Source organism: Oncorhynchus mykiss, chromosome 29, assembly GCF_057628025.1.
Source record: "Oncorhynchus mykiss isolate SJ-2025 chromosome 29, ASM5762802v1, whole genome shotgun sequence".
In the NCBI taxonomy this organism is placed as follows: domain Eukaryota; kingdom Metazoa; phylum Chordata; class Actinopteri; order Salmoniformes; family Salmonidae; genus Oncorhynchus; species Oncorhynchus mykiss.
In genome coordinates, this window is record NC_143050.1 from 38,880,927 (window position 1) to 38,907,500 (window position 26,574).

Genomic DNA, 26,574 nt, shown 5'->3' on the forward strand with positions numbered 1-26,574 from the left:
ATGCTGCTGTAAGGACATGGATTTCTGAGCCTGTGATAAAAAGGGCCACATCAAACGAGCCTGCAGAAACAAAAAGAGCCCCGAGAAAATGTCAGAGACTGAAAACAAGGAGGAGACATTCCAGGAGCAGATCATGCATTCTGGTGAAGAGAAGCGGATTGCTTTCGCATCGAGGACATTGAACAAAAGCAGAAACTAACGCACAGATAGGACGAGAAGCCCTAGGCATCATCTTTGGAGTGTTTCAGTTTCACCAGGATCTGTACTGAAGGAACAGCTCCAGCTTCCGTCACTTAATGCAAGCTTAACAAATAAAAATTTAATAAAATTTTAAACAGGTGTAGACCAGCAGAGACTGCTGAGGGGATGGACAGCTCATAATAATGGATGGAACAGAGCAAATGGAATGGCATCAAACACATGGAAACCATGTGTTGATATATTTAATACCATTTCACTTATTCCACTCCAGCCATTACAACGAGCCCGTCCTCCCCAATTAAGGTAGCACCAACCTCCTGGGTGTAGACTAACAGAATACAAAAGTTTTTTACCTTTGTAGGATGGTAAAAATTAGGGCAACTAAATCAATGGAGGCCAGAGGAAAAAAAGTGGTCATAAATCAGGAAAATAGGCTGGATGCTGTGGGAGAATTAAGGCTACCATTGAACTTGTCATCTTTCTTCTCAAATCCAGAGGACATAAAACAATATAGAGGTAAGATAGATATCGATTGAGACATGAGTATTTTCATATTTTAGTATAGGGTGTTCATATTAAATACTGTTACGGTTTTCTTCTGGTGAAAGAGAGGAGGACCAAAATGCAGCGTGGTTATTTATAAACATCTTTCATAAAGATGATAACGTGAACAATAAACATATACAAAACAAGAAACCATGGAAAACAGTCCTAACTGGTGCAAAACACAGAGACAGGAACAATCACCCACCAAAACCCAACTCAAAACAGGCTACCTAAATATGACAATGACTAACACCTGCCTCTGATTGAGAACCATATCAGGCCAAACATAGAAATAGACAAACTAGACATACAACATAGAATGCCCACCCAGCTCACGTCCTGACCAACACTAAAACACACAAGAACTATGGTCAGAACGTGACAAATACAAAGTACCTGTTTCAAAGACTTCTCACAAAAACAAGCGTATCTCTGTAAAATGTCAACGGAGCACTGAGCGTACCGCAAGATTTTTTTATTTTCAAATCCCCCCCAAAAACATTTTGTCGATAAAGCTGCACCGCATCTGTCAACTTAGTTCAGTGCTTATTATTGGAAGTATTAAACTACGAAATACAGCTCTTTTTTTTTTAAATATAATGTTAATGATATGTTAGAGAAAGACCCCTTTTGAACAATTCAGAACATGAAGAATTACATTTGTCTTGGCAAAGTCTATTTTATAACACAAGGATGTGAAATGTCCTCACCAAGCGCGTTTTCACGCATTTTGGACACACCCTAAAGAGGGAAGACGAGGTCAGTGAAATATCAAGGGACCTCTGGATTCAGTTCAAATCAAATTTGATTGGTTACGTGCACATGGTTAGCAGGTGTTATTGCGAGTGTAGCGAAGTGCTTGTGTTTCTCGTTCCGACAGTGCAGCAATATCTAATAAGTAATCTAACAATTCCACAACAACTTCCTAATACACACAAAGCTAAGTAAAGGAATTGAATAAGAATATATACATATAAATAAATACAGAAGTCGGAAGTTTAGTTTTTCACAATTCCTGACATTTAATCCATGTAAAATTTCCCTGTTTTAGGTCAGTTAGGATCCCACTTTATTTTAAGAATGTAGAGAGAATGATTTATTTCAGCTTTTATTTCTTTCATCACGTTTCCAGTGGGTCAGAAGTTTGCATACACTCAATTAGTATTTGGTAGCATTGCCTTTAAATTGTTTAACTTGGGTCAAAAGTTTTGGGTAGCCTTCCACAAGCTTCCCACAATAAGTTGGGTGAATTTTGTCCATTCCTCCTGACGGAGCTGGTGTAACTGAGTCAGGTTTGTCGGCCTCCTTGCTCGCACACGCTTTTTCAGTTCTGCCCACAAATGTTCTATAGGATTGAGGTCAGGGCTTTGTGATGGCCACTCCAATACCTTGACTTTGTTGTCCTTAAGCCATTTTTCCACAACTTTGGAAGTATGCTTGGGGTCATTGTCCATTTGTAAGACCCATTTTTTATTTTTCCGTTATTTTACCAGATAAGTTGACTGAGAACACATTCTCATTTACAGCAACAACCTGGGGAATAGTTACAGCGGAGAAGAGGGGGATGAATGAGCCAATTGGAAACTGTGGATTATTAGGTGACCGTGATGGTTTGAGGGCCGGATTGGCAATTTAGCCAATTTAGCCAGGTTAACACCCCTACTCTTACGATAAGTGCCATGGGATCTTTAATGACCTCAGAGTCAGGACACCGTTTAATGTCCCATCTGAAAGACGGCACCCTACACAGGGAAGTGTTCCCAATCACTGCCCTGGGGCATTGGGATATTTTTTAGACCAGAGGAAAGAGTGCCTCCTACTGGCCCTCCAACACCAATTTGCGACCAAGCTTTAACTTCCCGACTGATGTCTTGAGATGTTGCTTCAATATATCCACATCATTTTCCTGACTCATGATGTCATCTATTTTGTGAAGTGCACCAGCTCCTCCTGCAGCAAAGCACCCCCACAACATGATGCTGCCACCCCCGTGCTTCACGGTTAGGATGGTGTTGTTGGGCTTGCAAGCCTCCCCCTTTTTCCTCCAAACATTATGACCAAAGAGTTCTATTTTTGTTTCATCAGACCAGAGGACATTTATCCAAAAAATACAATCTTTGTCCTCATGTGCAGTTGCAAACCGTAGTCTGGCTTTTTTATGGAGGTTTTGGAGCAGTGGTTTCTTCCTTGCTGAGCAGCCTTTCAGGTTATGTCGATATAGGACACGTTTTACTGTGGATATAGATACTTTTGTACCTGTTTCCTCCAGCATCTTCACAAGGTATTTTGCTGTTGTTCTGGGATTGATTTGCACTTTTCACAGCAAAGTACGTTCATCTCTAGGAGACAGAACACGTCTCCTTCCTGAGCGGTATGATGGCTGCGTGGTCCCACAGTGTTTATACTTGTGTACTATTGTTTGTACAGATGAATGTGGTACCTTCAGGCACTTGGAAACTGCTCCCAATGATGAACCAGACTTGTGGAGGTCTACAATTTTTTTCTGAGGTATTGGCTGATTTCTTTTGATTTTCCCATGATATCTTGACAAAGAGGCACTGAGTTTGAAGGTAGTCCTTGAAATACATCCACAAGTACACATCCAATTGACTCAAATTATGTCAATTAGCCTATCAGAAGCTTCTAAAGACGTAATTTTCTGGAATTTTCCAAGCTGTTTAAAGGCACAGTCAACTTAGTGTATGTACAGTAAACTCTGACCAATTCACTGGAATTGTGATACAGTGAATTACAATAATAATAATCTGTAGGTAAACAATTGTTGGAAAAATTACTTGTGTCATGTATGTCTTCCATTTCCTAATAATTGCTCCCACAGTTGATTTCTTCAAACCAAGCTGCTTACCTATTGCACATTCATTCTTCCCAGCCTGGTGCAGGTCTACAATTTTATTTCTGGTGTCCTTTGACAGCTCTTTGGTCTTGGCCATAGTGGTTTTTGGACTGTGACTGTTTGAGGTTGTTTATACTGTCTTTTATACTGATAACAAGTTCAAACAGGTGCCATTAATACAGGTAACGAGTGGAGGACAGAGGAGCCTCTGAAAGAAGTTACAGGTCTGTGAGAGCCAGAAATCTTGCTCGTTTGTAGGTGATCAAATACTTATTTTCCACCATAATTTGCAAATAAATTCTTTAAAAGTCCTACAATGTGATTTTCTGGATTTTTTTCTCATTTTGTCTGTCATAGTTGAAGTGTACCTATGATGAAAATTACAGGCCTCTCTCATCTTTTTAAGTGGGAGAACTTGCACAATTGGTGGCTGACTAAATACTTTTTTGCCCCACTGTAGATGTCCTAACCAACTTGCCAAAACTCTAGTTTGTAAACAAGAAATTTGTGGAGTGGTTGAAAAATGAGTTTTAATGACTCCAACCTAAGTGTATGTAAACTTCCAACTTCAACTGTATATGGATGAGCAATAACAGAGCGGCATAGGCAAGATGCAATAGATGGTATGAAATACAGTATGTACATATGAGATGAGTGATGCAAGAAATGTAAACATTATTAAAGTGGCATTATTAAAGTGACTAGTGATCCATTTATTAAAGTGGCCAATGATTTCAAGTCTGTATGTAGGCAGCAGCCACTCAATGTTAGTGGTGGCTGTTTTAACAGTCTGATGGTCTTGATATAGAAGCTGTTTTTCAGTCTCTCGGTCCCTGCTTTGATGCACCTGTACTGACCTCGCCTTCTGGATGATAGCGGGGTGAACAGGCAGTGGCTTGGGTGGTTGTTGTCCTTGATGATCTTTATGTCCTTCCTGTGAAATCGGGTGGTGTAGGTGTCCTGGAGGGCAGGTAGTTTGCCCCCGGTGATGCGTTGTGCAGACCTCACTACCCTCTGGAGAGCCTTACGGTTGTTGGCGGAGCAGTTGCCGTACCAGGCGGTGATAGAGCCCAACAGGATGCTCTCGGTTGTGCATCTGTAAAAGTTTGTGAGAGCTTTTCTTCAGCCTCCTGAGGTTGAAGAGGCGCTGCTGCGCCTTCTTCACCATGCTGTCTGTGTGGGTGGACCAATTCAGTTTGTCCGTGATGTGTACGCCGAGGAACTTAACTTACTACCCTCTCCACTACTGTCCCCTCGATGTGGATAGGGGGGTGCTCCCTCTGCTGTTTCCTGAAGTCCACGATAACCTCCTTTGTTTTGTTGACGTTGAGTTATTTTCCTGACACCACACTCTGAGGGCCCTCACCTCCTCCTTGTAGGCCGTCTCGTCGTTGTTGGTAATCAAGCCTACCACTGTAGTGTCGTCTGCAAACTTGATGTTTGAGTTGGAGGCGTGCATGGCCACGCAGTCGTTGTTCAACAAGGAGTACAGGAAAGGGCTCAGAACGCACCCTTGTGGGGCCCCAGTGTTGAGGATCAGCGGGGTGGAGATGTTGTTACCTACCCTCACCACCTGGGGGGCAGCCCGTCAGGAAGTCCAGTACCCAGTTGCACAGGGCGGGGTCGAGACCCAGGGTCTCGAGCTTGATGATGAGTTTGGAGGGTACTATGGTGTTAAATGCTGATCTGTAGTCAATGAACAGCATTCTCACATAGGTATTCCTCTTGTCCAGATGGGTTAGGGCAGTGTGCAGTGTGGTTGCAATTGCGTCGTCTGTGGACCCATTGGGGCGGTAAGCAAATTGGAGTCGGTCTAGGGTGTCAGGTAGGGTGGAGGTGATATGGTCCTTGACTAGTCTCTCAAAGCACTTCATGATGACGGAAGTGAGTGCTACGGGGTGGTAGGCATTTAGCTCAGTTACCTCTCCGCGCACCTCCCCACTCTGCAACAGTACGTCACCAGTCCAACTCACTCAACTCGCATCCTGGACCAGTGTAATGGCAATGTTATGAGTACGCATACAAGGCAGTGTGCAGTGCACCTATCGGGAAATGAGACCATTACTTTATCCATCTCCTACCGAGATAAAGGCAGCAGATGAAACGCGAAAAACCCATTCAGGTATGGACAGAGGAGAGTAGGGAGGAGCTCAAAGATTGCTTTGACATCACAGACTGGGAGGTGTTCTTGCAGGGATCCCCACGAGTTGACAGACCTTATTACGTCACACATCCAGTTCTGTGAGGATACTGTCAATAACACAAAAACTGTCAAAATATTTCCTAACAACAAGCCCTGGGTGTCTTAGGACTTCAAATGTGCCTCAATGAAAGTTTGCATTCCTGAAAGGAGATACTGAAAATGAATTCAGGTCAAAAATGTGGAAAGCAAAAAACAACTTCAAGGATAAAGTGGAACAGAGGTTCTGTACAGGCAATCCAAGACAGGCATGGGAAGGGCTTACTGCAATGATGGGATGAGAAGGGAAAAGAGAGAACAATAAAATTGCAGACTGTTCATTCTTTGTAAAATAACTAAACTGTTTTTATGGAAGATTTGACACTGTCTATTTTAAAGACGAATGTATACAAATATGTGAGAGCATCCCCAAATCCTCTACTGTCCAGATAACAGAGAACGAGGTGGCCTCATGCTTGTCAAATATTAAGCCACACAAAGTGCCGGGCCCAGACAGACTACGGGGCAAAGTTCTGAAGGTCTGCGCCAACCAGCTCAAGGGAGTCTTCACACGACTGTTTCAACTCCTGCTGAGCATCTGTACAGTGCCAAAACTCCTGGAAGGTGTTGACCATTGTACCGGTGCCTAAGACATCAGGGGCCTAAGACATCACCAAATGACTTTCAACCTGTGGCCCTCACGCCCCTTCTGGCCAAATGCATGGAAAGGGTTGTTAGTAAGCATCTTACCTTTTCCATTGCAGATCAACTGGACCTGAGCATGATACCCTGACCTTGGTGAACATGGTGGCTAGTCACCTTCAACATGCAAAATCCTATGCACACATTTGATTTATTGATTTTAGTTCAGCTTTCAATACAATGCAAATACACACACAGCTGAAACGACAACTGGACCTGAATGTCAATGAAGGCCTCGCATGTTGGATCAAGGACTTTTTAATTGACTGCCCACAGAGGGTCCTCATGAATGGGGTCCTGTCTGATGAACTGACCCTGAACACAGGGGCGCCCCAGGGGTGTGTCTTTTCCCTGTTGTTGTTCACTATCTACACTAATGAGATGAAGATCCAAGGAAACAATGTGAGCCTTTTTAAGTACGTGGATGACATGGCTCTGGTAGAACTCTTTTTTAAAGATGCTACGTCAGATGGGGACAGCTATTTTAAACAGACCAACAACCTTCAAGAATGGTGCCGAAATCGTCTGAACATCAATGTGGAAAAGACAAAGGAGCTGATCATCAATGGCAACAACTTACCAATGTCCCAACTACTCTTTCTGAAAGACCAACCAGTGGAGGTGGTTGAGTGTTTCAAATTGTGACACAAATTGAAAACAAGCTGAGGTTTACAGAGAATGCAGACTGTATTTTTTTTTAAAGCAAGCCAGCGCCTGTTTTTAATCAGGAAATTGAAGGGGTTTGGGGTCAGCAGCTTGGTGGCACTGGCTGTTTGAGTGAATGTTTTAATGTCCTCTATGTTTTTAGTGTATGCAACATGATGGACTGACTGGTTTAAATGTGTATGATGTGAGAATGTATGTGTATGTGATCCTTTTAAGGGACGGTGATGCCAAAGAAAAATGTCCGTTCTGGATGGACAATAAAGTTTTATTCTATTCTATTCTATTGAAGATGTTAGAACTGTCCATATTTACATTTCGTCAGCCAACAAGATGATTAGGCTCAACAAACAGCAAAAGCACCAGCCTATGTCAATTTACTATCACCCACAAAAGTTGCCCTATTCTATTGGTCAACTTGTCCTTCTGTGCGAGAAAGAACCCTAATCAAAACATAGTCTGGGACAGTTGTTGGATGCGATAGATCCCAAATGAATACAACCACTCGCATCAAAAACATTTTTAAAAGCAATGAGGCTGATGCAACAGTTCAGAACGTTTAGCTTCACATGTTGATAAACTATTTAGGCTATTTCTTCACATCATAAGCGCAGCAATGCGCACACGTGTGAAAGTGTGAATGTTCCAAAATTCAATCAATTAACAATCCAACACCTTTCTCAAAAGTGACCACAAATGCGATTATGCATGTAATGCTATATCATAAAGGTGTTTTTTTTTTTATGGTGAAAATGATCTTCCCCTATCTTGCGGCGCTATGTATGCCAGTTTGGCTCAACACCAGTTATAAAGCAGATTAATGTGCTTCATTTTAAGAAGTTCTTTGGCCACTTTAGTTGTGATACAAACCTTATCAAAACATATAGGTCTATGGGCTAGGTTACATGAGGTGTTCGACTATGATTTGAAAAAGTTGCACAAAAAAAAGGAACGTGCTGTTTCTTGCTTTACTGCAAATGGTCACATGGAATTTGACTGTGGTGATTTTATTTATTTGTTATTTAACCAGGCAAGTCAGTTAAAAACAAATTCTTATTTACAATGACGGCCGAGGAACAGTGGGTTAACTGCCTTGTTCAGGGGCAGAACGACAGATTTTGACCTTGTCAGCTCAGGGATTCGATCTAGCAACCTTTTGGTTACAACACTCTAACCACTAGGCTACCTGCCACCCCTACAAATGACTTGTGACCGCCGGTGTGGCGGTAAAACAGTCACCGTAACGGCCCTAGCCATGGGATGTTTTTTCCACACTGTCAATGCCATTGAAACTATTTCTTTGACGTTTTTCAATGCATTTTAATATTTGTAGCTACTTTAAGTAAATACCTGCAGTCAACTTGTGCAATACGTTAGGAGATGAAGCAGATCGCGTTCTTCATTTCACTTTATTTTACATTATGAAGCTTACTGTAGTTCCCCAGTGTGTATTGACAGGGGTCGCATTTTATATTGTAAGTCAAGTGTTTTTTGGATTCATTAGAGTAATCAGTGTGTGCAACTATAGTTTTCCTTCGCAGAAAATATATTAGTGCAACACATTTAGCAGGAAATAGCTTCATTTTCATCAGATGACAACAGAAGTGCAACGCTATTTGGACTGAAGCCACACAAGTAAATGCTTACAAAGAAAAATCAAGGTCTTTTTTTGCAAAAATGTTGCATGGCCATCATATTTCTAATGTTTATCATAGAAATATTGTAGCCAGCTAAATTTCCTAATATTTTGCTTAAAGTTAATCTCGCATTTTACCAGAGAAAGTAGGCTGGGTACTCTGAGAAATGTACCAGAGAAAAGTAACTACACATCAGTCACAGCGTTGTCTGCTGATAGAATGCTGTTCATGAATTCTCATCCGACTGGAGAGGTGCAACTGAAGAACAAAATTTGTCTGATGCCGAGCAGAAATTACAATAAGAAACATTTTAGATCTGCGTTTACAAAACGCAGCTAGAGATTTCTTATACGTTTTCTTTTTTTCTTGTGTGAAAAAAGAACAATTCCGCATTAACACAAGCCTTGATAGTTATCTAAGTAAGTTACTGAATTAATAAGGTGACAGTGCATCATATTGTGTAAGCTTTCTGCCGTGTTTGAGAGGTCAAAGCCCTTTGGATGAGTTATCTGTACAGCTGCCACTGACATCTTTTGATTTCCTTCTTTTTTTTTCTCTCTCTCCTCTCCCTTCTTGGCTCGTTTGCTCCTACCCCAACTTCTCAGAGCAGAAAAGTCAGGCCCGTTGCCCTAGCGACTCCAGACTCCACACAGAAACAGGGTGAACACACTTTGCTTCAGAGTCAGTACTGTTCTTCAGACAAGCATGCGTCAAAACTTTGTTCATTTGCACAATGTCTCTTGTTCACAAATGCTTGTAAATGTCCAAACTCACCAAAAATTATATTTGTTAGCTCCTATCTATAGATGTATAACTTTATGAGCTGGATTGCCTGTCTTTGCAATTTGTTTATTTTCTTATGCATATTTAGCTAGCAGCCTCTGTGGAAATTCGCTATTACTTGTGCTAATGTTGTTAGCATTCTAATACACCCAATAGTATGTTTGGTGCCCCCTTGTGTACTAATCCGGTAATTCCTTAAATCCCTGGCTAAGAGAAGGACGGTATGACCAAATGAAAATCTGGATACCGCCCAACCCTAGTTTCACATGGCCTTTCCTTCCCACTGAGAGAGAGGTGGAGGGGTTGGAAGGACGGAGGGGTAGAGGGATGCAGGGGGTGGAAGAGGGTAGCAGAGAGGGCCCTTTTATCAACCAAGCAACTGTAATTGTCAGGGGTCAATCTAGCTTCAGTGACCCTTCCTTTATTGTTATCTCTTTCGTTTAAGAGGTAATGTAAAGGGATAAAGTAAACAGAGGCATTTTCCAAGGTGCACGGAGATGGGTGTGTTAGTTGTGTTTATAGAAAATGAATGCTGGGACTGTGGCCTAGTACTGCATATAGCTGAGTTTTAACATTTTATTTTTGGGTTGAACTGTTCCTTCTGTTCTCTGCAGAAAAGTAAAGTAGGGCACTAACCAAAGCATTTGATCTACATAGAAACCCTGAAAAAGGGAACAAAACGCCCACTTTTTCATTCCATTAGCTGCAGGGCTGTGCACAGTCCTTTTGGGGGGCATGTGCTCAATCCAACAAAAACAAAAAAACACTCAAACTCTGTCACAGACTCGTCAAGCAATTATTACAAGAGGGGAATGCAGCACAATCTGATGAGTAAAGTATTTTGCTAAACTATTTTGAAGTGGAAATGCTGCACTTATTAATAATGACCAACACTATTTCAGTTAAAATAGACGATTGTAAGAAATATTGTAGACTACTATTACTATTTCCAACCCAACTCCATTTGTTGCCATGTGCAAACAATCACTGTGCAATTGTAGCCTGTCATTACAGCATTTTCTAAGTGCAAGATAGGCTACAGAAATAAACTGTGTTTTATACCTGCATGTGGGGCTGAAAGTCATTCATGTAAGCAGCCAATTTCAACTAGGGATATATCATGTCACTTCTCTGGATTCCAAAGCAAGCAAAATCATACGGCCTATTGGTAACGGAGGTTGCAGGATTGGATGGAAAGCTTGTTCTGTCTGCATCACCCCATCAGCCTGCCAGCAGTATGCTCATTGCCAGCGAGGTAGTGACAAAAACTTTGTTGAATCTCAAACTAACGATAGCAACGCCACTGCTAGCAAGATTAGCATTAGCTCTGAGAGCACTGACGACAGTTCAACACGGTTCCTCTCCGCAGCCACTTCCAATTCTTCTGGCATGCTTGCTACTCTCCTCCGGGAAATTCAAGATGGTAAAAAAGGTCTTTCACTAAAAGTGTACAAGAAATCGTCTGAACTTCATTCTTCCTTTGACGGCCTGAAATCCTCCCTGAATGATCTGCTTTTGAGAGCAACCGAGGCTGAGTTGCACATCAGCACCATTGAAGATACCATCACATGTCATGACCAGGTGATCAAACAGCTGCAGAAGGACTATTCCTATCTCAAAAACAAGGTGGACTAGATGGAGAACCAGAGCAGACGTAGCAACATCCATGTGGTGGGATTGAAGGAAGACAGCAAGGGCCGTGATCCCATCGTTTCTTCACTAAGTGGATCCCTGATGTCCTGGGCATAAACAACTCCACCAAGCCACTAGAAATCGAACGCACCCACAGAACCTTGATGCCAAAACCCGGGGGGGGCGGTCTGTGCATATTTGTAAACAACAGCTGGTGCACGAAATCTATGGAAGTCTCTAGATTTTGCTCGTCTGAAGTAGAGTATATTGTGATAAAATGCAGGCCACACTACTTGCCTAGAGTAGCTATACTTTTTGTGGCTGTTTATTTACCACCACAGACAGATGCTGGCACTAAGACCGCACTCAGTCAGCTGTATAAGGAAATAAGCAAACAGGAAACCACTCACCCAGAGGCGGCGCTCCTAGTGGCTGGAGACTTTAATGCAGGGAAACTTAAATCAGTTCTACCAAATCTCTATCAACATGTTAAATGTGCAACCAGAGGGGAAAAAAATCTAGATCACCTGTACTCCAGGTCCCCAGGGGTGCGTGCTCAGTCCCCTCCTGTACTCCCTGTTCACCCACGACTGCATGGCCAGGCACGACTCCAACACCATCATTAAGTTTGCTGATGACACAACAGTGGTAGGCCTGATCCCCGACAACGACGAGACAGCCTATAGGGAGGAGGTCAGAGACCTGGCCAGGTGGTGCCAGAATAACAACCTATCCCTTAACGTAACCAAGACTAAGGAGATGGTTGTGGACTACAGGAAAAGGAGCACCGAGCACACCCCCATTCTCATCGACGGTGGAGCAGGTTGAGAGCTTCAAATTCCTTGGTGTCCACATCAACAACAAACTAGATTAGCCCAGACACAACAAGACAGTCGTGAAGAGGGCACGACAAAGCCTATTCCCACTCAGGAAACTAAAAAGATTTGGCATGGGTCCTGAGATCCTCAAAAGGTTCTACAGCTGCAACATCGAGAGCATCCTGACCGGTTGCATCACTGCCTGGTACGGCAATTGCTCGGCCTCCGACCGCAAGGCACTTCAGAGGGTAGTGCGTTCAGCCCAGTACATCACTGGGGCAAAGCTGCCTGCCATCCAGGACCTCTACACCAGGCAGTGTCAGAGGAAGGCCAGAGGAAGGCCCTAAAAACCCCAGCCACCCCAGTCATAGACTCTACTACCGCAGTACCAAGTCCAGGCTTCTCAACAGTTTTTACCCCCAAGCCATAAGACTCCTGAACATCTAACCAAATGGTTACCCGGACTATTTGCATTGTGTGCCCCCCCCAGCCCCTCTTTTACGATGCTGCTATTCTCTGTTTATCTTACATGCATAGTCACTTTAACTATACATTCATGTACATACTACCTAAATGACCCAACCAACCAGTGCTCCCGCACATTGGCTAACCGGGCTATCTGCATTTTGTCCCACCACCCGCCAACCCCTCTTTTTACGCTTCTGCTACTCTCTGTTCATCATATATGCATAGTCACTTTAACGATACCTACATGTACATACTACCTCAATAAGCCTGACTAACAGGTGTCTGTATATAGCCTTGCTACTCTTTTTTCAAATGTCTTTTTACTGTTGTTTTATTTCTTTACTTACCTGCACACACACACACACACACACACACACACACACACACACACACACACACACACACACACACACACACACACACACACACCCCTTCTTTTTTTCCCGCACTATTGGTTAGAGCCTGTATATAAGCATTTCACTGTAAGGCCTACTAGACCTATTGTATTCGGCGCACGTGACAAATAAACTTTGATTTGATTTGACATAGGTCACTTCAAGTATCACCTAATTATTTTCATAATAGTGTATACCATTCGGTTATCTATTTGAAACCCAGCCCATGCTTAATCCACTAACATATGTCACATTATACGTAAAAGGTCTTAACAGCCCGGTAAAGAGGAAAAGAGTGTATACATACTGTACCTTAAGAAATGAAAGGCTGACATTGTGTTCTTTATAACAAACACATCGTACAGCAGGTGAACACAAGAAATTAAAGAGGGAATGGGTGGGACAAGTTTTACTTACAAGTTTTACTCAATTTACTAGACACTTGGAGATAGAGGCACCCACAGGATAGGGACTACTGTTTTTATTCACACCCACACAACACACACTCATGCATAGCTTTTTGCTATTTCACAAATTGTTAGATACTGAATATCTCCCCAGATTGCTTACTGACCATTCTCTGGCAATATCACTCTCCATCCTTACCAAGGTAAATGGAGCATATAAATGGAAAATAAATTCTACTCTTGAAGCAACCTGAATGTTGTGCATCCATCGAAGAGCAGATTCATATTTTTTTCTTTGACAAACAAACCCTCTGCTCCTGACAGTTTCATTCTTTGGGATGCATTGAAAACCTGAGGGGACAAATCATTGCCTTTACTAAAGGGTTGAAGAGAAAACACGATGCCGGAATGAATGTCCTTTAAATCTGAAATTCTTGAGCTCGATAAAAACCTATCAAAGAGGCCCGACTAAAGACCTATACGGGCTCTTGGTAAATAAAAAACTGCAATATAGTACGCAGAACACATATCAAACTGAGAGGGCCTTTACTAGATCAAAACAACGATCCTACGAACTTGGAAAGAAAGCCCATATAGTATCGGCATGGCAACAGAAAACAGGGGAAAGTAAGACAATTCATTCTATAGAAACTCTTACTAATGAGATATCCTTACACCCTACTGAAATGAATGATACTTTGAAGAAATACTCTATACTTCCCAATCAGAGATCAACCTATTTCTCTCCTCTCTCAACCTCCCATGCCAGAGGAGGACAGAGAGTGCCTGAGTGATCATTTCTCAGTCCCTGAATTGTTGGAGGCCATTAAATGTTTACCTTCTAATTAAGGAGCTATTGGTACCCTACCTTACGGAGGTACTTAAAAAAAAAACAGGGACCGCAACTGCTTTTTCTGAAGACGTGATTACAGTAATTCCCAAGAAAGGGGAAAACCCCCTAAAGTGCACCTCCTATAGGCCATCAAGATGTTATCTAAGAGACTGGAGTCACGCATCCCTCTGCTGGTCAACACAGATCAGACTGGCTTCATAATTACAGTTTTTTTTGATTGCTTAAGCACGATTTTCAAAACAGGGCCCGTGTTTTCAAAACACTACACACAATTAGCACAACCACACACCCAATTGGCAAAACACTACAGATCCTTTGCAAAATTAAACACTCTTGTAAAAACTATACACTTCTTTTTAAAAACCACACGTTGTTACCATATGAAACACACACGTTTCACATTACTATACTCTGTTTGCACGAGTTACACTCTGCTGTGATAAACACGTTTAGCACTTCTACTTCCCTATGGTTAGAGTAGGCTACTATCAACAAAGTACAAATATAATGTAAATTCACCAAACACTACACAAGACCAATGTTGCAGACTGAAGAAACTAATTTATTTCTCAACACGCCCAAAATGTTGACATGGAGATTCATAATACTGTAACCAAACGTCACTTTAGTTTAAAAAAATAAAATAAAAAAACTACACATTGTCTCTTCGCCTAGCTGGATCTGGCCAGAGAATTTCATCAACATCGCAGGCAATGTTGTCATTAGCAAGACACCTTGGAAAGAAACGTCTTGAATGACGAATCCATCCTTGCATTGCTGCTACCTCCATCTGGTCACAGGCCTCCTCCATGGCTTGGATGAGGGGTACCTCAGCCTGGAGACGGAGATCATATACCTTCCACCGCCATGCCGAGAAAAACTCTTCTATAGGGTTGAGGAATGGCGAGTATGGTGGAAGATATAGGACGGTGAAATGTGGATGTTGCTGAAACCAGTTCTGAACCAGAGCAGAGCGGTGGAAAGACATTGTCCCAGACAACAATGTATTGCATATGATCGATTTGATTTGCTGCTGTTATGTTGTGCAATTGGTCCAAGAATGTAAGTTTGAGTGCTGTGTTGTAAGGGCCCATATGGGCATGGCGGTGGAGGACCCCATTCTGTGTAATGGCTGCACAGAGTGTTATATTACCCCCACGTTGCCCTGGGACATTGACTATAGCCCTGTGGCCAATGATGTTTCTTCCCCTCCTTCGTGTTCTCGTCAGGTTGAACCCAGCCTCATCTACGTAAATGAACTCTCCATCCATTCGTAGAACTCTGAAAAACAGTGTCAGGCAAAATTGTGTAGTTCAGTGTAGATCTAGTATACATATTACAGTAGAGTAAAAGATTGAGACAGTATGCAAGATCACACTGCTAAAGTGAATACATACCTCTGCATAATCATGCCGCAGTCGTTTCACCCTTTCGGAATTGCGCTCGAAAGGCACTCGATAAATTTGCTTCATTTGAATATGTTTTTTTTTTAGGATGCGTGCCAGTGTTGCTGTTGAGACCTGATGGATATCGTTGAAAATGGCGTGGTTATTGACAATGTTAGCTTGGAGCTGCTTGAGTGTTATAGCATTGTTGGCCAAAACCATGTTTACTATCTCCCTCTCTTGCTGTTCTGTGAACATAGGAGGCCTTCCCCCTTGTCGTCCCTGACCCTCAATCCTATGTAGAAGAAAAAAACAGTATACAATATTACAGTAATTTCACAGGAAAAGGTAACAGAAGTGCTGATAGTGCATAGAATACAGTACTGTAAGCAGTTACTGAAACCGTGCAGATGTTATTGATATGATGATATTTTTACAATACCTATTTTCCAGTCGAAATGTTCTCATCACACTTGCCACTGTATATCGGCTTAGATTTGGCTGTACTCGCAGTCCAGCCTCCCTCAGCGTCAGGCCGTGGTTGACAACGTGGTCAACCAGTGTTGCGCGGATCTCATTTGTCAGATTCGGTCCTCTTTGAGCACCTTCTTGTCTTCCTCTTCCTCCCCTTCCTCCTCGTTGTTGTTGTCGTCCTCCTCCTCCTCCTCCTCGTCGTCTTACTCTTTCTCTGACTCTTTCCATTGTGCTTGAAGACCAATGAACACCTGCTGCTTTTTATAGTGCTTATACACCTGATTGGTGTGTCTACAATTACAGTTTTTTCCAACTGCTTACACACATTTTTCAAAACTGTCTCCTTTTTTCAAAACTCTACACACAATTCCCAAAACTGCACACACAAAATGCAAAATGCCTCACATCTCCTTCAAAATGTAACACTGCATTCAAAATGCCATGAACACACGTCAGAATGAAGCATTTGCATCAAATGGCAAACACTGCTTTCATAATAGTACATTTCTGGATATACCATGTAAACACTGTTGTTCTAAATCTAAAGCTCTTTGGTCTTTCATAGGCTAAAATCTACATTTCAATACAATGTTCTACAGTCAAAGTAATCTGCTGAGGGGTAACAAGTACACTGTAAACACCAATACAATGTTCTACAGTCAAAGTAATCTGCTGAGAGGGGTAACAAGTACACTGTAAACACCAATGCAATGTAGAAACAGAAAATATTTATTAAGCCAAACATTACTGTTGTATACAGCAGCATACAACAAAACCATAAACATATGTAAACCAAAAGTATATTCTTTAGAATACAGTAAAGAACACAATTGTGTGTGTGGGGTCCCGGGGGGGCAGTCCAGGAATTGGTAGGGGGGGGGGGGGGGGGCAGTCACCAGTGCTAAGCTACGCTTCATCTCTTCTCCGGCCTGGGTCTGGCCACAATACTTCGTCCACATCAAGAGATACGTTTTCTCTTGCCAAACATTGAGGGAAGTATCTCCTAGCATGGCGTATCCAACCTTGGACAGAGGCAACCTCTATGTCCCCACATGCGTCCGCCATTGCCTGGAGAAGCGGCTGTACATTACTGTAATGCTAAAATAGTCATTAGATAGTTGCATACCTGTTCTCATTTCTGAAGGTTTGAATTATGGACGTCACTGTAAATCGACTCAAGTTGGGCTGGACTCTCAGTCCAGCCTCTCTCATGGTCAAACCGTGGTTGATCACATGATCAACAAGTGTTGCCCTAATCTCATCAGAGATGGCTATCCTTCCTTCCCTTCTTTGCCCTTGCCCTTGTCCTCTTCTTCCTCTTCCTCTCCCTCCTACTCCTCTTGCTCTCTGTCCATTGTTGGCATCCATTGTAATGGTAATCTGACCTTTGACCTATTTATAGGCCTATACTACAGTAAAGCAGTGATTGGTTAGTGATCAGTTAAGCTATTAGTGTTTGCACATGTGAGGAGTGTGTGTGTGACCTGGTGAATAAGTGTAGCATTTTGATTGGTTGTGTTTGGAAAAGGAAAGCAAGTCACTTACTGTTAGATTTCTGTGTTTTAGGTAGAGAATTGTGTGTAGTGTTTTGAAAAAAAGTGTTTTATGCAATTGACAACTGAGTCAAAGGCTGAGAAATAGCTTATGGTTTTGGATATTTGGTGTGTAGTTTAGCACTTTGAGTGAGAGGTTTCAAAAATCGTGTGACATGAAAAGATTTTGTGTGTAAGCAGTTGGAAAAAACTGTAAGCAAACGAGTATTTGCACACCTGATGACTGTGTTGAACCAATTGGTTGGACGGTGTGGTAATTTGACAGTCAGTGCTTTGGTATTGCAAGGACGTGACTTCATGATAGATTTTTGTGTGTAATGTATGTTAAGTCTGTTTAGTGTTTTGCAAATTACTGTGTGTAGAGTTTTGCAACAAGTGTGAGGTTGACAATGTGCTTATAGTTGTGCAAATATGGGCTGATGTTTTGCTTCTTGAGTGTAAGGTTTTGCTAATAGTGTACTACTTTTAATTTTAGTGTGTAAGCAATCCAAAAAAACTGTAATAGATTGTCCTCCAATAATCTCAGAAAGGTATTTGATACAAAAACAAGACCTAGTGTTGCAGTGTCCCTCAACACCGAAAAGGCCTTTTCTTTCACTTTTTTAGAAAAGTTTGGTTTAGGCATCATGTTTTTAAACTTGGTAAAATCACTCTCGTAAAGCTAAGATCTCATAAAACTAGGATTGCAATCAATGGGATTACTTCCTTTTCTTTCCTTCTCTATAGGGGGAACAGACAGGGTTTCCCTATTATCCCACACCTCTTCGCCCTCACCATTGAACCGTGGGCTGAGGCTATAACATGCAGTGCCTTCAGAATATGTGCTTTGAAATTCACTCCTCGACTGAGGGACCTTACAGATCATTTACAGATACAGTGCCTTGCGAAAGTATTCGGCCCCCTTGAACTTTGCGACCTTTTGCCACATTTCAGGCTTCAAACATAAAGATATAAAACTGTATTTTTTTGTGAAGAATCAACAACAAGTGGGACACAATCATGAAGTGGAACGACATTTATTGGATATTTCAAACTTTTTTAACAAATCTAAAACTGAAAAATTGGGCGTGCAAAATTATTCAGCCCCTTTACTTTCAGTGCAGCAAACTCTCTCCAGAAGTTCAGTGAGGATCTCTGAATGATCCAATGTTGACCTAAATTACTAATGATGATAAATACAATCCACCTGTGTGTAATCAAGTCTCCGTATAAATGCACCTGCACTGTGATAGTCTCAGAGGTCCGTTAAAAGAGGAGAGAGCATCATGAAGAACAAGGAACACACCAGGCAGGTCCGAGATACGGTTGTGAAGAAGTTTAAAGCCGGATTTGGATACAAAAAGATTTCCCAAGCTTTAAACATCCCAAGGAGCACTGTGCAAGCGATAATATGGAAATGGAAGGAGTATCAGACCACTGCAAATCTACCAAGACCTGGCCGTCCCTCTAAACTTTCAGCTCATACAAGGAGAAGACTGATCAGAGATGCAGCCAAGAGGCCCATGATCACTCTGGATGAACTGCAGAGATCTACAGCTGAGGTGGGAGACTCTGTCCATAGGACAACAATCAGTCGTATATTGCACAAATCTGGCCTTTATGGAAGAGTGGCAAGAAGAAAGCCATTTCTTAAAGATATCCATAAAAAGTGTAGTTTAAAGTTTGCCACAAGCCACCTGGGAGACACACCAAACATGTGGAAGAAGGTGCTCTGGTCAGATGAAACCAAAATTTAACTTTTTGGCAACAATGCAAGACGTTATGTTTGGCGTAAAAGCAACACAGCTCATCACCCTGAACACACCATCCCCCTGTCAAACATGGTGGTGGCAGCATCATGGTTTGGGCCTGCTTTTCTTCAGCAGGGATAGGGAAGATGGTTAAAATTGATGGGAAGATGGATGGAGCCAAATACAGGACCATTCTGGAAGAAAACCTGATGGAGTCTGCAAAAGACCTGAGACTGGGACGGAGATTTGTCTTCCAACAAGACAATGATCCAAAACATAAAGCAAAATCTACAATGGAATGGTTCAAAAATAAACATATCCAGGTGTTAGAATGGCCAAGTCAAAGTCCAGACCTGAATCCAATCGAGAATCTGTGGAAAGAACTGAAAACTGCTGTTCACAAATGCTCTCCATCCAACCTCACTGAGCTCGAGCTGTTTTGCAAGGAGGAATGGGAAAAAATTTCAGTCTCTCGATGTGCAAAACTGATAGAGACATAATACCCCAAGCGACTTACAGCTGTAATCGCAGCAAAAGGTGGCGCTACAAAGTAATAACTTAAGGGGGCTGAATAATTTTGCACGCCCAATTTTTCAGTTTTTGATTTGTTAAAAAAGTTTGAAATATCCAATAAATGTCGTTCCACTTCATGATTGTGTCCCACTTGTTGTTGATTCTTCACAAAAAAATACAGTTTTATATGTTTATGTTTGAAGCCTGAAATGTGGCAAAAGGTCGCAAAGTTCAAGGGGGCCGAATACTTTCGCAAGGCACTGTAATTGTATTTGTGGGATACAGAGATGAGGTATTCATTCAAAAATCATACTTATCTTATCATGTGACTTGTTGAGCACATTTTTACTCCTGAATGTATTTAGGCTTACCATAACTAAGTGGTTGAATACTTATTGACAGTTCAGCTTTTCATTTTTAATTAAGTTTTAAACATTTCGAAAAAAAAACATAATTCCACTTTGACATTATGTGTAGGCCAGTGAAAAAAAATCTCAATTGAATCCATTATACATTCAGGCTGTAACACAACAAAATGTGGAAAAAGTCAAGTGGTGTGAATACTTCCTGAAGGCACTGTACACGGCTTTGAGTTTGGGCTTTCAGTTTTTGTGGTCGACCTTATCTTGTTTCTAACGAACCCAGAACATTCCCTCTCTCACTTGCAGAACCTATTAGAGTGTTATAGTTCATTTACTGGATACAAGATAAAAATGTAAAAAATTAAGTGAAATTTGAACTTTGTGTTTGACCGTCATACCATCAAGCATAATGGTTTCAAATATTTGGGCATATTGATGGATGGTAACCTGAAGAACCTCTATAAACTCAATTTGGCCAGCTTGTTGCCAAAGGTGGAGGGCAACCTGTGTAAATGGAAGGACTTGCCACTCGTTTTACTGAGTAGAATTCATGTAATTCAAATGAATGTCCTGCCCAGATTTCCATATTTGTTTAAATCTCTCCCCATCCCTGTACCCGCAGCATTCATTTTCTCTCTCAACAAGCTGACTAGACACTTTATCTGGCACAGTAAAACGCCTAGGGGTTAGCCAGGACAAACTGACCCTTGATTACGGTCAAGGGGGCTTAAACCTCCCCAATTTTAGAATGTATTACTTGGTTGTGCACCCTTTATTGATTTTATTGAGAATCTCCCCTCACATCTCATTGATTGCATCTCTGTATAATCCTCATCTAATGTTTCACACTCAATGTGCAATATGTAGCCTCCTGCATGTGACTGTGTGAGCCAATGTCTCATTTCTTTTTTTATTTTATAAACATTTTGTATGTTCGTTGTCTTGTAAGGTTATTGTCACATTGTTATATTGTTGTCAAATGTCTTTTGAAAAATTCAAAAATTGTATATATTGTACTTTTTAAAATATTTTTGAGTAAATTATACCACCACCGAAAAGGGGCATTTGCTCGACATAGGTAGATAAGGCATGGCGACAGTCCTCTTACCCATCCTCCTTAGGGGGAGTGTACCAGCTTAATGGAGGATATCCTGTTGAGCACAAGAGGTGTAGGCCGCCTCCTCCACCACCCAGCCCAATCTCCTCTCAGGCAGCTTTCGGAAATATGACCAGGCTTAGCAAAGGCAGGTTGGATTTAATCACTGTAATGTGGTTGAATTTAACTCCACATGTAAAACTTGTAAAGTTGTATTTCTGAGAATTGATTTAATTGTTTTTAATGTAACCTTGTTACATCTGTGCACGTGCCTGATTTAGCTGCCACCTGCTAAGAAGACGGGGCCGGTAGAGAAATAGCCTGTGTTTGTGATGTTTGTGTATGGAGATTGTGTTTCCCACAGTCAATTATTATTCTCATACAGAAACACAAAGGCCCCGGTTCTAGGCTGCAGGGTTCTGCTTATCAATCTCCATGAAGACCGTGGGGTTGAAACATTTCCCCTGGACATTAAAGTAATAAATCTGATGCTGTTAAGCCAGCCTTTGAAAATGAATGAATACACGGCAAGAGAATACAGTAATAGCTCCAGCTTTGAACTGTGCCAGGAAGTACAACACAGCGTCAAAGAGACAACCAGTTATTTTGAACATGAACTGAGCTAAGCTTGTTCCGCAATTTTAAAATCACAGTTCTCTCCCTGGAATAAAATAAACGCTGTGGATTTCCAATAGCAGTCTGTGTGTCAGTATCAAAAGCTGTAAATCGTATAGGCAGCTATCCAAGACAAACAACAACAACCGCCATAACATTTCCACCATGGATTAAAAAGAAGTCCTTCGACTAGGAACTACGTCTGCTTAACCTATTCCTCCTTTCTAATTTGGAGTGCATGATCCATTGGCCGTTGAAGGTTCAAAAATATACAGTGCCTTGCGAAAGTATTCGGCCCCCTTGAACTTTGCGACCTTTTGCCACATTTCAGGCTTCAAACATAAAGATATAAAACTTATTTTTTTTGTGAAGAATCAACAACAAGTGGGACACAATCATGAAGTAGAACGACATTTATTGGATATTTCAAACTTTTTGAACAAATCAAAAACTGAAAAATTGGGCGTGCAAAATTATTCAGCCCCTTTACTTTCAGTGCAGCAAACTCTCTCCAGAAGTTCAGTGAGGATCTCTGAATGATCCAATGTTGACCTAAATGACTAATGATGATAAATACAATCCACCTGTGTGTAATCAAGTCTCCGTATAAATGCACCTGCACTGTGAGTGTCTCAGAGGTCCGTTAAAAGCGCAGAGAGCATCATGAAGAACAAGGAACACACCAGGCAGGTCCGAGATACTGTTGTGAAGAAGTTTAAAGCCGGATTTGGATACAAAAAGATTTCCCAAGCTTTAAACATCCCAAGGAGCACTGTGCAAGCGATAATATTGAAATGGAAGGAGTATCAGACCACTGCAAATCTACCAAGACCTGGCCGTCCCTCTAAACTTTCAGCTCATACAAGGAGAAGACTGATCAGAGATGCAGCCAAGAGGCCCATGATCACTCTGGATGAACTGCAGAGATCTACAGCTGAGGTGGGAGACTCTGTCCATAGGACAACAATCAGTCATATATTGCACAAATCTGGCCTTTATGGAAGAGTGGCAAGAAGAAAGCAATTTCTTAAAGATATCCATAAAAAGTGTTGTTTAAAGTTTGCCACAAGCCACCTGGGAGACACACCAAACATGTGGAAGAAGGTGCTCTGGTCAGATGAAACCAAAATTGAACTTTTTGGCAACAATGCAAGACGTTATGTTTGGCGTAAAAGCAACACAGCTCATCACCCTGAACACACCATCCCCCTGTCAAACATGGTGGTGGCAGCATCATGGTTTGGGCCTGCTTTTCTTCAGCAGGGACAGGGAAGATGGTTAAAATTGATGGGAAGATGGATGGAGCCAAATACAGGACCATTCTGGAAGAAAACCTGATGGAGTCTGCAAAAGACCTGAGACTGGGACGGAGATTTGTCTTCCAAGAAGACAATGATCCAAAACATAAAGCAAAATCTACAATGGAATGGTTCAAAAATAAACATATCCAGGTGTTAGAATGGCCAAGTCAAAGTCCAGACCTGAATCCAATCGAGAATCTGTGGAAAGAACTGAAAACTGCTGTTCACAAATGCTCTCCATCCAACCTCACTGAGCTCGAGCTGTTTTGCAAGGAGGAATGGGAAAAAATTTCAGTCTCTCGATGTGCAAAACTGATAGAGACATACCCCAAGCGACTTACAGCTGTAATCGCAGCAAAAGGTGGCGCTACAAAGTAATAACTTAAGGGGGCTGAATAATTTTGCACGCCCAATTTTTCAGTTTTTGATTTGTTAAAAAAGTTTGAAATATCCAATAAATGTCGTTCCACTTCATGATTGTGTCCCACTTGTTGTTGATTCTTCACAAAAAAAATACAGTTTTATATCTTTATGTTTGAAGCCTGAAATGTGGCAAAAGGTCGCAAAGTTCAAGGGGGCCGAATACTTTCGCAAGGCACTGTATATATACATTACAGGATACGCAACTGGAAAAAGAAACATTACTATCGAGCTAAATCTATTCCTCTGATATGTGAGCCAGTCTTGCATTAGTGGCAGTAGATTGAGCACCTCCTCCATAGTGAGTGACAGCCCTCAGGAGGAGGGTACAGCAGGTGGGTTAATGGGTAGGAGGATCGATCTGGAATATGAAATATGTATGGCTAAATCAGCCCAGAGGCCAGAACCTACTGCTGTATGGAGCCCCCCAGACATTCTCCCTCTCTCTGAGATAATCACGACTGGTAGTCTTTCTTTATACCAGCAGAGCAGATCCACAACCCCGCCCTCAACCTCCAAGAAAGCATCATGCATTTCAGTTATTTCTGTTCTGTTGCAATCACGGTGTTAGTTCTACAAATCTGGCCTGGTTCTCCAGTAGTGATAGAACTTAAGCTTTTACGAGTGTTGGCATGTTATGATATGTGAAAAATCAAGCAGAGTTTTTTTGTAAATTATGAGGAACATTGAAACAAGTAATGTAGCAGCAGTATACCATGACTGTAGAACCTCTTGGTAAATACCACCACAGCTCACCACGATGAGTGAAAGGAGGAGAGGAGAAGGAGACAGAGAGAAAGATCGATTCCCACTGGGCACACACTGGTTGAATCAACATTGTTTCCATGTCATTTCAATGAAATTACGCTGAACCCGTGTGGAATAGACATGGAATTGAAGTCTATGCCCAGTGATTTGGGATGCCACTCAGGTGATTTAAAGGCAGGCATCGCAACTACTGTAGGTGAATGAGGACTCTGTGGTTGCCCTCAGTGTGTTGGTGCAACTTGGACCAGAGGAGCACAAACCAAAGGCAGAGGCACACAGTTGAATTAAATAGAGACTAAATGACAGGTTTGTATTGTTATATTCCGATGCTGGATTGACTCACTGTTTGCTCTTGATTGGGTAGTTATCAGGAAGCACAAGTCCTGTTTTCTCATTAAATGACGTGTGGCGTAAGAACACGGAATTCATGCATTAACATGTTGAAGGGTTATCCAGTTAATATATAATAATGGTGAAGGATAAAGCAAGATGCTGAAAGTTCCTAAAACAGTGATTTCTTGTTTAGTCAGATTCTGGGTAGCTGGGCTGACTCTCGGATCCAGCCATTTCATGGCTATATTGGACAGGCAGTGATAAAGGCCACATCTGGAGGAACACGACAATATACATAGTCGCATTAAGACTGTCAGAAACATCTGTATCTGAACAGTTAGAGAGAGAGAGAGAGAGAGTGAATACATGAGATTTCACAATAAATGATTAATGATTGCCTTTTGATATTAAAGGAGAGCATTATGGAGTTGGAGTTATAAGATTAACAATTTAATGAAGAAACACTGGATTCATAAGATTCATACTGAAACAAATAGACTACAAAGAGATGTTTCTTTCTCACAGATTCCCTGGTTGAATTGGAAGTGACTGTGGGTAACTGGTGGTAATAGCTTCTTGGTGACAGTCTGTGGCTGGTGGTAGGTGGGTGATTAGTAGGCTGTGTGGGTAATTGGGTGTGTGCAGCCTTGATGATTGAGTGGAGGAGACTACTAAGAACATTTCGTCTCTGGAGGGCAGACATGCCATACTGGCCTGACAGGGCAAAGGAAAAAAATGATCTGCTGCAACTGTAGCCTCTGATTTAATAGGGCCATTGAACATTTTTAGCTATTTAAGGCATGCTTTTACATGCACCCACTATCAAAAAAACGTTTATCAATCAGCAAAAAATGTAAGCATTTCATTTATATATTTTCCACAGCACACATTGATTGAGTTATTCTTTCTCCCTTTGTTGTTTTAAGGGCAGAGAATTCTTCACCACAAAAGCAGCGTTCTCGAGACAGTAGTTCTTATCAACCCTTCAGATGCAGCTGTCAGCACTGAGGTAAGTACATTCCATAAGTACATAAATGGTCTAAGGCACTGCAGTGCTTGAGGCGTCACTACAGATCCGGGTTCGATCCCAGGCTGTGTCGCATCCGGCCGCAACCAGGAGACCCATGAGGCGACACACAATTGGCCCAATGTCGTCCGGGTTAGGGGAGGGCTTGGCCAGCCGGGATGTCCTTGTCCCATTGCGCTCTAGCGACTCCTGTGGCGGGCCGGGCTCATGCACGTTGACACGGTCGCCAGTTGAACAGTGCTTTCTCCCACACAATGGTGGGGCTGGCTTCCGGGTTAAGCGAGCAGTGTGTCAAGAAGCAGTGCGCCTTGGCAGGGTCTGTTTCGGAGGATGCATGGCTCTCGACCTTCACCTCTGCCGAGTACGTACGGGAGTTGCAGCGATGGGACAAGACTGTAACTACTAATTGGATATCACCAAATTAGGGCGAAAAAGGGCTATATACAGTGGGGAGAACAAGTATTTGATACACTGCCGATATGGCAGGTTTTCCTACTTACAAAGCATGTAGAGGTCTGTAATTTTTATCATAGGTACACTTCAACTGTGAGAGATGGAATCTAAAACAAAAATCAAGAAAATCACATTGTATGATTTTTAAGTAATTAATTTGCATTTTATTGCATGACATAAGTAGTTGATCACCTACCAACCAGTAAGAATTCCGGCTCTCACAGACCTGTTAGTTTTTCTTTAAGAAGCCCACCTATTCTCCACTCATTACCTGTATAAAAGACACCTGTCCACACACTCAATCAAACAGACTCCAACCTCTCCACAATGGCCAAGACCAGAGAGCTGGTAAGGACATCAGGGATAAAATTGTAGACCTGCACAAGGCTGGGATGGGCTATATACA

General features: G+C 41.9%; 1 protein-coding gene across 1 annotated transcript in view; it reads left to right on the forward strand.

The window, feature by feature from the left end:
• Positions 1–26,574, forward strand: part of LOC110509597 (microtubule-associated protein 1B) — a 62,763-nt gene that overhangs the window by 14,806 nt on the left and 21,383 nt on the right. Inside the window, exon 3 of the mRNA XM_021590583.3 lies at positions 25,615–25,697. Within this exon, the coding sequence (XP_021446258.2) occupies positions 25,615–25,697 (83 nt within the window). The remainder of the gene's footprint in view (positions 1–25,614; positions 25,698–26,574) is intronic.